Source organism: Cervus elaphus, chromosome 19 (assembly GCF_910594005.1).
Source record: "Cervus elaphus chromosome 19, mCerEla1.1, whole genome shotgun sequence".
In the NCBI taxonomy this organism is placed as follows: Eukaryota; Metazoa; Chordata; class Mammalia; order Artiodactyla; family Cervidae; genus Cervus; species Cervus elaphus.
In genome coordinates, this window is record NC_057833.1 from 59684509 (window position 1) to 59698053 (window position 13545).

The 13545-nt window shown below is 39.4% G+C and overlaps 1 protein-coding gene across 1 annotated transcript in view; it reads right to left on the reverse strand.

The window, feature by feature from the left end:
* Nucleotides 1-13545, reverse strand: part of GRAMD1C (GRAM domain containing 1C) — a 111217-nt gene that overhangs the window by 59979 nt on the left and 37693 nt on the right. The window contains 2 exon segments of the mRNA XM_043874265.1: nucleotides 2444-2539; nucleotides 10689-10792. Of these exon segments, the coding sequence (XP_043730200.1) occupies nucleotides 2444-2539; nucleotides 10689-10792 (200 nt within the window).

A 13545-nucleotide genomic window follows, 5' to 3' on the forward strand; every position in this document is an offset into this window, starting at 1 on the left:
CTGGGATGATAAGGCTTCAGAGTGACAATTTATTCTCAAATAGTTTCCAGGAGAAAAGTTCTTTGTACTGTACCTGGAAGTGTTTTGTAATGATAAGACTGTTTAAAACAAAAAGTGCATGTGAAAGAAACTTTACAAGATTAAAAAGTATCATTATAATGATTCAATCTATTTATCTCCCCTGTCCCCTGCTCTATTGCCTCTTTTCTCTTTCATTTCCTTCCCCGTTTCCTTCCTTCCTTTTTCTCCTTCATCCCCTACCATGTTTTCCTTTTTTCTTCCTTCCTTCCTTCTTTTTCTTTCTCAGCATTTTAATTCTAAAGTTACATACAGAGCTTTTAATTAATTTTCCAGGTCAGTAGAGAAAGATTCTTCATACCAAGAACTGATAGATATTGTAGGTGCATAATAAAAACGAAGGCAGCTAAAGCAAATTGCCATTCTAAAAAAGGGTTGTAATGATTGGGTTGTAATGATTATGTCTTTACTTATATGTTACCAAATCTCTGTTCACCAGAACTGTTCATTTTTACTAGTTGATACTGTGAAGGTATTATTGACTAAACAACAATTATAGAACTATTAGAGTATTTAGAAATAATAAGGATGTTTTGCCAAGGTTTATCCCACCTACCTCTTTTTTTTTTTTTTTTTAATTTTTTTATTAGTTGGAGGCTAATTACTTCACAACATTTCAGTGGGTTTTGTCATACATTGACATGAATCAGCCATAGATTTACACTTATTCCCCCTCCCGATCCCCCCTCCCACCTCCCTCTCCACCCGATTCCTCTGGGTCTTCCCAGTGCACCAGGCCCGAGCACTTGTCTCATGCATCCCACCTGGGCTGGTGATCTGTTTCACCATAGATAGTATACATGCTGTTCTTTTGAAACATCCCACCCTCACCTTCTCCCACAGAGTTCAAAAGTCTGTTCTGTACTTCTGTGTCTCTTTTTCTGTTTTGCATATAGGGTTATCGTTACCATCTTTCTAAATTCCATATATATGTGTTAGTATGCTGTAATGTTCTTTATCTTTCTGGCTTACTTCACTCTGTATAATGGGCTCCAGTTTCATCCATCTCATTAGGACTGATTCAAATGAATTCTTTTTGACAGCTGAGTAATATTCCATGGTGTATATGTACCACAGCTTCCTTATCCATTCATCTGCTGATGGGCATCTAGGTTGCTTCCATGTCCTGGCTATTATAAACAGTGCTGCGATGAACATTGGGGTGCACGTGTCTCTTTCAGATCTGGTTTCCTCAGTGTGTATGCCCAGAAGTGGGATTGCTGGGTCATATGGCAGTTCTATTTCCAGTTTTTTAAGGAATCTCCACACTGTTTTCCATAGTGGCTGTACTAGTTTGCATTCCCACCAACAGTGTAAGAGGGTTCCCTTTTCTCCACACCCTCTCCAGCATTTATTGCTTGTAGACTTTTGGATAGCAACCATCCTGACTGGCGTGTAATGGTACCTCATTGTGGTTTTGATTTGCATTTCTCTAATAATGAGTGATGTTGAGCACCTTTTCATGTGTTTGTTAGCCATCTGTATGTCTTCTTTGGAGAAATGTCTGTTTAGTTCTCTGGCCCATTTTTTGATTGGGTCATTTATTTTTCTGGAATTGAGCTGCAGGAGTTGCTTGTATTTTTTTTTTTTTTTTGCTTGTATATTTTTGAGATTAATCCTTTGTCTGTTTCTTCATTTGCTATTATTTTCTCCCAATCTGAGGGCTGTCTTTTCACCTTACTTATAGTTTCCTTTGTAGTGCAAAAGCTTTTAAGTTTCATTAGATCCCATTTGTTTTCACTGAAATGAAACCTCAGTGACACTACCGTTACCTGCTGGTCATGGTATGTACGTTCTCGGGATGGGTAGAAGCTTTGCCTACCTGGGCTGAAAGAACATCAAAAATAGCCCGGTGCCTGTTTAGAAAAATAGTTTCCAGATTTGGATTTCCTACCAGCGTTAGATCAGACAATGGCGCAGCTTTTGTAGCTGATTTAGTAAACTACACACTGCATATACGCAGAGTTCAGAAATGGTAGAATGAACCAACCGGACACTTAAAGAGACTCTCCGAGTAGATCATAGAGACTGACTGCTCCTGTGTGGACTTGCTTCCAACGGCTCTGCTCAGATTCAGGATGACCCCACAGTCCCAAGGCTATTCTCCATACGACCTACCTCTTATAATTAAGAAATGAAAAACACGAGAGAAACTTTTCTGTAAATAATAAACTACAAAAAATCTGATCAGTTATTTAAAGTCAATAAAAAATCAGTATTTAAGTATACAGAAATCTAGTATTAAATACAGTGTATCTCTATCAGATATGCCTAACTCCAAGAACTGCTTATATTCCCAACTCTGATGATCAGTATGAGGCAAATTTTCTCCATATTATGTAATAAGGCAAAGGTAGTTTTTCACCTTTTCACCCTCTGTAACGATATGGACAGCATTTGGGATGAGTTGAGCAGTTTTCTCCTTGGTTATGAAGGTTATGTTCTTTAAAGCAATAGAAATCTAAACATACAAAAAAATAATGAAAAACTGCAAAACAAATTTCTCAGAAACATACACAACACAAAATATCAAGTATTACATCAACCTGGTCCAGAATATTCAGATTAAAAACCTGCAGGCGTTAATAAGCATAAGTTTGCATTCTCAGAGGAAAACATGGTGAACAGACATTCTTTCCTTCAGTAATTTCCTCCATCAGCTCCTATTATCTAATATTAGGATAAAGTATAAAAAGACATGCGGGGAGGAGCCAAGATGGCGGAGGAGTAGGACCGGGAGACCACTTTCTCTCCTACAAATTCATCAAAAGAATAACCGAATGCAGAGCAAACTTCACAAAACAACTTCTGATCGCTAGCTGAGGTCATCAGGCGCCCAGAAAAGCAGACCATTGTCTTCGAAAGGAGGTAGGACAAAATATAAAAGATAAAAAGTGAGACAAAAGAGCTAAGGACGGAGACCCGTCCCGGGAAGGGAGTCTTAGGCGGCCTTGCTTGGGCTAGGGTCCGGGCCTGAGTGCCCTGAGGACAATCGGGGGGAGCTTCTGTGAGGTGCCAACTTGAACTGTGGGAGACCAAAGGAGAGAGAGAAAATTGACCGGCCGGAACACACTGCCGGCCGTTCGCAGAACAAAGGGACGGGGAAAGTCCCGAGAAGAGCTCGCAGGCTGCGGACCGGCCCAGCCCCGCCGGAGGCAGGAGGCAGGGGGGAGGGGAAGGTCGCGGCGAGACACAGGGCGCAGGCACCCGACCGGCGCGGGGCGGGGACTGGGGCTGGGGACGCGGAGGGCGGAAGGCGCGCGCACCCGCCTGGCGCCAGCGGAAACTGAGACTGGATCCGCGGAAGGGAGTGGGTGCGCCACACCTGGGGATAGCGCGCCCACCAAGCCCCTGGCTGCCTGGACCGCTCTGACGGGGAAGGCACAGAGAGCAGGGGCAGCTTTTCCTTCCGCGCTTTTGTGTAACACCCGAGGGCTGGAACCTCGCGCAGCGCGGGGCGCGCTCCATATAGAACAGCCGGGAGCCTGAGCAGCGCAGACGGAGAAAGCAGCGTCAGCCCCTTCCGGCAGCGCCAGCCCCTCCCAGCAGCGTCAGCCCCGCCCCCGCAGGGCCAGCCCCTCCCCGCAGCGTCAGCCCCGCCCCGCAGCGTCAGCCCCTCCCAGCAGCGCAACGGAACTAGCTACCTGAATAAGAGTCCGCCTCCGGCCGCCTGTGTCAGGGCGGAAATGAGCCTCCGAAGAGACCGGCAAACAGAAGCCAAATAAACAAAGGGAACCGCTTCAGAAGGGACTGGTGCAACAGATTAAAATCCCTGAAGAAAACACCGACTTCACCGGAAGGGCCCTGTAGATATGGAGAAGTGCAAGCTGGAACGAGGAGCTATCTGAAACTGAGCCGAACCCACACTGACCGCAACAGCTCCAGAGAAATTCCTAGACATATTTTTACTTTTTTTTTTTATTTTTCTGTTTTTTCTAAGTAAGGAAAAAAAAAAATTTTTTTTTTCTTTTTATATTTTTCTTTTTTATTTTTTCTCTTTTATTTTCCTTTAAAATTCCCTATTACTCCCCCATTACTCCTTAACTTTCATTTTCATAGATTTTTACGATTTTTTTAATTAGGGGAAAAAAAATTTTTTTTTTCTTTTTTTTTTTTTTTCTTTTCCTTTTTTTTTCTTCTTTTTCTTCTTTTTTTTTTCTTTCCTTTTTCTCTTCTATTTTCTATTTTTCTTTTTCTCTTATTTCTTTTAAAGTCCTCTAGTACTCCTCTACTACTCTTCATTTTCATCTTCACTACACTATAACCTTACAAAAAAAAAAAAAAGAGAAGCCCTATCTTAAAACCGAAGATTATTCCCTCCCAATCTTGACTCTCTGTTTTCTACCTCAGAACACCTCTATTTCCTCTTTTCCCCTTCTCTTCCCCATCCAATTCTGTGAATCCTTGTAGGTGTCTGAGATACGAGAACACTCTGGGAACAGACAGCTGCGTAGATCTGTCTCTCTCCTCTTGAGTCCCCCTTTTTCTCCTCCTACTCATCTCTATCTCCCTCCTCCCTTTTCTCCTGTTCATGTAACTCTGTGAACCTCTCTGGGTGTCCCTAACGGGGGAGAATCTTTTCGCCATTAACCTAGAAGTTTAATTATCAGAGCTGTATAGTTGGAGAAGTCCTGAGACTACAGGAAGAATAAAACTGAAATCCAGAGGCAGGAAACTTAAGCCCAAAACCTGAGAACACCAGAAAACTCCTGACTACATGGAACTTTAAGTGATAAGTGACCGTCCAAAAGCCTCCATACCTACACTGAAACCAACCACCACCCAAGAGCCAATAAGTTTTAGAGCAAGACATACCACGCAAATTCTCCAGCAACACAGGAACATAGCCCTGAATGTCAACATACAGGCTACCCAAGGTCACACCTAACACATAGACCCAACTCAAAACTCATTACTGGGCACTCCATTGCTCTCCAAAGAGAAGAAATCAAGTTCCACGCACCAGTACACTGACGCAAGCTTCCCTAACCAGGAAACCTTGACAAGCCAAACGTCCAACCCCACCCACTGGGTAAATCCTCCACAATAAAAAGGAACCACAGACCTCCAGAATACAGAAAGTCCACTCCAGACACAGCAATCTAAACAAGATGAAAAGGCAAAGAAATACCCAACAGGTAAAGGAACAAGAAAAATGCCCACCAAGTCAAACAAAAGAGGAGGAGATAGGGAATCTACCTGAAAAAGAATTTAGAATAATGATAATAAAAATGATCCAAAATCTTGAAAACAAAATGGAATTACAGATAAATAGCTTGGAAACAAAGATTGAAAAGATACAAGAATTGTTTAATAAAGACCTAGAAGAAATAAAAAAGAGTCAATTAAAAATGAATAATGCAATGAATGAGATCAAAAACACTTTGGAGGGAACCAAGAGTAGAATAACGGAGGCAGAAGATAGGATAAGTGAGATAGAAGATAAAATGGTGGAAATAAATGAAGCAGAGAGGAAAAAAGAAAAAAGGATCAAAAGAAATGAGGACAACCTCAGGGACCTCTGGGACAATGTGAAACGCCCCAACATTCGAATCATAGGAGTTCCAGAAGAAGAAGACAAAAAGAAAGGCCATGAGAAAATACTCGAGGAGATAATAGCTGAAAACTTCCCTAAAATGGGGAAGGAAATAGCCACCCAAGTCCAAGAAACCCAGAGAGTTCCAAACAGGATAAACCCAAGGCGAAACACCCCAAGACACATATTAATCAAACTAACAAAGATCAAACACAAAGAACAAATATTAAAAGCAGCAAGGGAAAAACAACAAATAACACACAAAGGGATTCCCATAAGGATAACAGCTGATCTATCAATAGAAACCCTCCAGGCCAGAAGGGAATGGCAGGACGTCCTGAAAGTAATGAAAGAGAATAACCTACAACCTAGATTACTGTATCCAGCAAGGATCTCATTCAGATATGAAGGAGAACTCAAAAGCTTTACAGATAAGCAAAAGCTGAGAGAATTCAGCACTACCAAACCAGCTCTTCAACAAATGCTAAAGGATCTTCTCTAGACAGGAAATGCAGAAAGGTTGTATAAACGTGAACCCAAAACAACAAAGTAAATGGCAACGGGACCACACCTATCAATAATTACCTTAAATGTAAATGGGTTGAATGCCCCAACCAAAAGACAAAGATTGGCTGAATGGATACAAAAACAAGACCCCTATATATGCTGTCTACAAGAGACCCACCTCAAAACAAGAGACACATACAGACTGAAAGTGAAGGGCTGGAAAAAAATATTTCATGCAAACGGAGACCAAAAGAAAGCAGGAGTCGCAATACTCATATCAGATAAAATAGACTTTCAAATAAAAGCTGTGAAAAGAGACAAAGAAGGACACTACATAATGATCAAAGGATCAATCCAAGAAGAAGATATAACAATTATAAATATATATGCACCCAACATAGGAGCACCGCAATATGTACGGCAAACACTAACGAGTATGAAAGAGGAAATTAATAGTAACACAATAATAGTGGGAGACTTTAATACCCCACTCACAACTATGGATAGATCAACTACACAGAAAATTAACAAGGAAACACAAACTTTAAATGACACAATGGACCAGCTAGACCTAATTGATATCTATAGGACATTTCACCCCAAAACAATCAACTTCACCTTTTTCTCAAGTGCACACGGAACCTTCTCCAGAATAGATCACATCCTGGGCCATAAATCTGGTCTTGGAAAATTCAAAAAAATTGAAATCATTCCAGTCATCTTTTCTGACCACAGTGCAGTAAGATTAGATCTCAATTACAGGAAAAAAATTGTTAAAAATTCAAACACATGGAGGCTAAATAACACACTTCTGAATAACCAACAAATCATAGAAGAAATCAAAAAAGAAATCAAAATATGTATAGAAATGAATGAAAATGAAAACACAACAACCCAAAACCTATGGGACACTGTAAAAGCAGTGCTAAGGGGAAAGTTCATAGCATTACAGGCTTACATCAAGAAACAAGAAAAAAGCCAAATAAATAACCTAACTCTACACCTAAAGCAATTAGAGAAGGAAGAAATGAAGAACCCCAGGGTTAGCAGAAGGAAAGAAATCTTAAAAATCAGGGCAGAAATAAATGCAAAAGAAACTAAAGAGACCATAGCAAAAATCAACAAAGCTAAAAGCTGGTTTTTTGAAAAAATAAACAAAATTGACAAACCATTAGCAAGACTCATTAAGAAGCAAAGAGAGAAGAACCAAATTAACAAAATTAGAAATGAAAATGGAGAGATCACAACAGACAACACTGAAATACAAAGGATCATAAGAGACTACTACCAGCAGCTCTATGCCAATAAAATGGACAACTTGGATGAAATGGACAAATTCTTAGAAAAGTATAACTTTCCAAAACTGAACCAGGAAGAAATAGAAGATCTTAACAGACCCATCACAGGCAAGGAAATCGAAAGTGTAATCAAAAATCTTCCAGCAAACAAAAGCCCAGGACCAGATGGCTTCACAGCTGAATTCTACCAAAAATTTAGAGAAGAGCTAACACCTACCTTACTCAAACTCTTCCAGAAAATTGCAGAAGAAGGTAAACTTCCAAACTCATTCTATGAGGCCACCATCACCCTAATTCCAAAACCAGACAAAGATGCCACAAAAAAAGAAAACTACAGGCCAATATCACTGATGAACATAGATGCAAAAATCCTTAACAAAATTCTAGCAAACAGAATCCAACAACATATTAAAAAAATCATACACCACGACCAAGTGGGCTTTATCCCAGGAATGCAAGGATTCTTCAATATCCGCAAATCAATCAATGTAATACACCACATTAACAAATTGAAAGATAAAAACCATATGATTATCTCAATAGATGCAGAGAAAGCCTTTGACAAAATTCAACACTCATTTATGATTAAAACTCTCCAAAAAGCAGGAATAGAAGGAACATACCTCAACATTATAAAAGCCATATATGACAAACCCACAGCAAGCATCACCCTCAATGGTGAAAAATTGAAAGCATTCCCCCTGAAATCAGGAACAAGACAAGGGTGCCCACTGTCACCACTACTGTTCAACATAGTGTTGGAAGTTTTGGCCACAGCAATCAGAGCAGAAAAAGAAGTAAAAGGAATCCAGATAGGAAAAGAAGAAGTGAAACTCTCACTGTTTGCAGATGACATGATCCTCTACATAGAAAACCCTAAAGACTCTACCAGAAAATTACTAGAACTAATCAATGAATATAGTAAAGTTGCAGGATATAAAATTAACACACAGAAATCCCTTGCATTCCTATATACTAACAATGAAAAAACAGAAAGAGAAATTAAGGAAACAATACCATTCACCATTGCAACAAAAAGAATAAAATACTTAGGAGTATATCTACCTAAAGAAACAAAAGACCTATACATAGAAAACTATAAAACACTGATGAAAGAAATCAAAGAGGACACAAACAGATGGAGAAACATACCGTGTTCATGGATTGGAAGAATCAATATTGTCAAAATGGCTATTCTACCCAAAGCAATCTATAGATTCAATGCAATCCCTATCAAGCTACCAACGGTATTTTTCACAGAACTAGACCAAAGAATTTCACAATTTGTATGGAAATACAAAAAACCTCGAACAGCCAAAGTAATCTTGAGAAAGAAGAATGGAACTGGAGGAATCAACCTGCCTGACTTCAGACTCTACTACAAAGCCACAGTCATCAAGACAGTATGGTACTGGCACAAAGACAGAAATATAGATCAATGGAACAGAATAGAAAGCCCAGAGATAAATCCACGAACCTATGGACACCTTATCTTTGACAAAGGAGGCAAGGATATACAATGGAAAAAAGACAACCTCTTTAACAAGTGGTGCTGGGAAAACTGGTCAACCACTTGTAAAAGAATGAAACTAGAACACTTTCTAACACCATACACAAAAATAAACTCAAAATGGATTAAAGATCTAAATGTAAGACCAGAAACTATAAAACTCCTAGAGGAGAACATAGGCAAAACACTCTCTGACATAAATCACAGCAAGATCCTCTATGACCCACCTCCCAGAATATTGGAAATAAAAGCAAAACTAAACAAATGGGATCTAATGAAACTTAAAAGCTTTTGCACTACAAAGGAAACTATAAGTAAGGTGAAAAGACAGCCGTCAGATTGGGAGAAAATAATAGCAAATGAAGAAACAGACAAAGGATTAATCTCAAAAATATACAAGCAACTCCTGAAGCTCAATTCCAGAAAAATAAATGACCCAATCAAAAAATGGGCCAAAGAACTAAACAGACATTTCTCCAAAGAAGACATACAGATGGCTAACAAACACATGAAAAGGTGCTCAACATCACTCATTATTAGAGAAATGCAAATCAAAACCACAATGAGGTACCATTACACGCCAGTCAGGATGGCTGCTATCCAAAAGACTACAAGCAATAAATGCTGGAGAGGGTGTGGAGAAAAGGGAACCCTCTTACACTGTTGGTGGGAATGCAAACTAGTACAGCCACTATGGAAAACAGTGTGGAGATTCCTTAAAAAACTGGAAATAGAACTGCCATATGACCCAGGAATCCCACTTTTGGGCATACACACTGAGGAAACCAGATCTGAAAGAGACACGTGCACCCCAATGTTCATTGCAGCACTGTTTATAATAGCCAGGACATGGAAGCAACCTAGATGCCCATCAGCAGATGAATGGATAAGGAAGCTGTGGTACATATACACCATGGAATATTACTCAGCTGTCAAAAAGAATTCATTTGAATCAGTCCTAATGAGATGGATGAAACTGGAGCCCATTATACAGAGTGAAGTAAGCCAGAAAGATAAAGAACATTACAGCATACTAACACATATATATGGAATTTAGAAAGATGGTAATGATAACCCTATATGCAAAACAGAAAAAGAGACACAGAAATACAGAACAGACTTTTGAACTCTGTGGGAGAATGTGAGGGTGGGATGTTTCAAAAGAACAGCATGTATACTATCTATGGTGAAACAGATCACCAGCCCAGGTGGGATGCATGAGACAAGTGCTCGGGCCTGGTGCACTGGGAAGACCCAGAGGAGTCGGGTGAAGAGGGAGGTGGGAGGGGGGATCGGGATGGGGAATAAGTGTAAATCTATGGCTGATTCATATCAATGTATGACAAAACCCACTGAAATGTTGTGAAGTAATTAGCCTCCAACTAATAAAAAAATTAAAAAAAAAAAAAAAAGACATGCAAGTGTTTATGTTCCACGTTAAAACACACAGAGACACAAACAAAACTCAGTCTGTCACATAAGACATGCTTTTGGCAGTCAAAAGGAGGTGTGTTCAAGCTTTTTTCAACCTGAAATCTCTTTCCCAACTATATTAAATATATACAAATGCAGCTCAGTGTATAAAGAAAAATATATTACACACTTATACTATACATAAATAAATGTGGATGTATACAAGTATAGATAAATATATATCAACTTACTTTGAAATCTAAAGTACACTTTTTAGGAGCACTGTATACACATTTCTGTCTATGCAATTATTTATATCAGCAAATCTAATGAAAATATGTCTTACTGTAGTTTCCCATCTGAAGATGTTGCTATAGAAACACAGCCAGTTTTCTGAAAGGTAGAGTCATCCCTGAAGCAAAATGTCCCTCTGAAGAGCACAAGCATAATCTACATACACAAGAAACAAGGAACAGCTTAGTAACTAAAAACTGTGCCAACTTCACAAATCTCATACTACTTTAACCATGGAAAGTCCTCACTTTGTTCATTAGTTCATTCATTCATTCATTCCCTTCTTTCTATACTTTGAGCACCACACACCAGATATTTTTTGCTAGTCACTAGGGTTATCAGAAATAAAACTTGCCCTTGTGGAATGCTGTCTAGTGAGGAAGGTATACAATAAACAAATAGAAAAATAAGCCTAATGACCAAAGTGTGGAGAAAGCTGAGAGCGTACAAGGAGCATACAGGTATGGGATATGGGGTGGGGAGAATATATATAGAAAAGTTCTCCAGAAAAAGTGACTTTTAAACTGAAATCTAAAGATCAATAAAGGGTCAGCTGGACCATGAGGGAACAGGATGTGCAAAGGCCCTGTGGTAGAAAGAAACAATACCTTTAAGCAACTATACAAAGATAGATCTCTTGCTAGAGAAGCTGGATCATGTAAGGTCTCACAGGCCATGGCAGACTGTGGACTTTATGAAAAGCCATCAGTGAGTATCAAGGGGAAGGAACATAATCAGATGTATGTTATTAAACACCAAATAATTCACACTGTGACAATGGATTTAGATAAATCATTAGGAAATCCAGGGGGAAACTGATGGTGGCTCAGACCAAAAGATGGCAGTACTAGAGAAAGAAGTAGTTAGATTCAGAGATATTTAAGGGGTAGTACTGACAGGGGCTTTCCAGATGGCACTAGAGGTAAAGAACCCACTCGCCAGTGCAGGAGACACAAGAGATATGGGTTCAATCCCTGGGTCAAGAAGATCTCCTGGAGGAGGGCATGGTAACCCATTCCTGTATTTGTGCCTAGAGAATCCCATGGACAGACGAGCCTGGCAGGCTACAGTCTATAGGGTCACCAAGAGTCAGACATGATTGAAGCGACTTTGCACACACACACGGATAGGGAATTGGTAACTAATTAGATGTTGGATGAGGGTGAGGGAAGGAGCAAGGATGACTCTATAAATTTTATGCATTTTAAGTTTAGCTTCAAATTTGGTCCTCTCTAACTTAGCTCTAAAATCCAGCAAAATCAAGAGGACTCTGATAAATGCCACTGCCTAAGGAAATGGCAACCCACTCCGGTATTCTTGCCTGGGAAATCCCATGGACAGAGAAACCTGGTAGGCTATGGTCCACGGGGTTGCAAAGAGTCGGACACGATTGAGCGACTTCACTTCACTCACGAGTAAGTTAACACCATGCCTCTAAGATTACGACATGGCTCTGTGGCTAGTGTAAACAGCATTGCTAAATTATTAATAATATAAAATATAAAGAGCTGCTATGAGGAGATTTAGCTTAATTGATATATTTTAAAATGATATTAAGTGACTAGTAATTTTAGGAAAAAGTTAGGTTATGAACCTAACTTGAGGTTATGAACCCCGAGATATTTAAATTTGCTCATGTTAAATTTCTAAGCAAATACTAAAAATTTAACAAAGGAACCCAGTCTTTCACAGTGCTTCCTTCAGCAAAACAGAACTGAGACACCACCAAACCAAAAAAGAAAAAATCCTAGTAAATAATTAAGCAGATTAAGTTACTCATTGACTAGTATGCATCTTTAAAACAGGGATAGAGCTAAAGGTCATCTTAAGGTATTCTGAAATTTTTATCTAAACCACTGAAACATTTTATTAATTCAGTTCTTCTCAAATATCAGATCAGAAATACGTGGTAGAACAAAGTCCTACTGTATAGCACAGGAAACTCTGTTCAATATAATGTGACAGTCTGTGGAAAGGGAGTTTGTGGGGAGAATGGACACATGTATATGTATGGATGAGTCCCTTTGCTGTCCACCTAAAACTATCACAACATTGTTAATCAGCTGGTTTTGTTTAGTAGCTAAGTTGTATCCAACTCTTTTGCGACTCCATGGGCTGTAGCCTGCCAGACTCCTCTGTCCATGGGATTTCTTAGGCAAGAATACTGGAGGGGTTGCCATGTCCTCCTCCAGGGGATCTTCCCAACCCAGGGATTGAACCCATGTCTCCTGAACTGCAGTCGGATTCTCTCCAATATAAAACAAAAAGTTCAAAAAAAATTTTTTTTAATTAAAAAAAAAAAAAGACATACCTGATAGATTAATCACAACATAGATAGCCAGGCCCCTCCCCAAGTTTCCTATTAACTACGTCTGGGCTGGGGGAAGTGTCTGCACATCCAGCAAGGTCCCAGGTGATGTCAATGTTGCTAGTCTGTGGACCACAATTTGAGAACCGCTGCTCTATTTTACATTAACTCTACTCAAAGCTATGCTAACATTTTAACTGAAGACTATTTGATATAGATTGACAAGTTTTTTTCAGTGGCTTTAAAAACAATCTCTCTGAAAGAGGTATGTTTTATTGTAATAAACTCTTACCTCACTAAAGTTGTTTTTTTTATAAGATGGCTTCCTAGCGATAAGTCCCAGACAAGAAATGGACAAAGCACTTTTTAAAAAGCAAAGGGATTTTACCTTTTTTCCTCCCAGTTTCCCTACTGATTAACAAGCCTATAACCACAACACTAATCGGCACTTCAGAAGGCAATCTTCTACCTGACTTGAGTCATATTAACAATCTGATTCATCTACAATTGAATAATGTTTGTCAAAAATTGTTTTATGTATTCATAACTCTGTGTGTGTGTGTGTGTGTGTGTGTGTGTGTGCGCTCAGTTGTGTCCAACT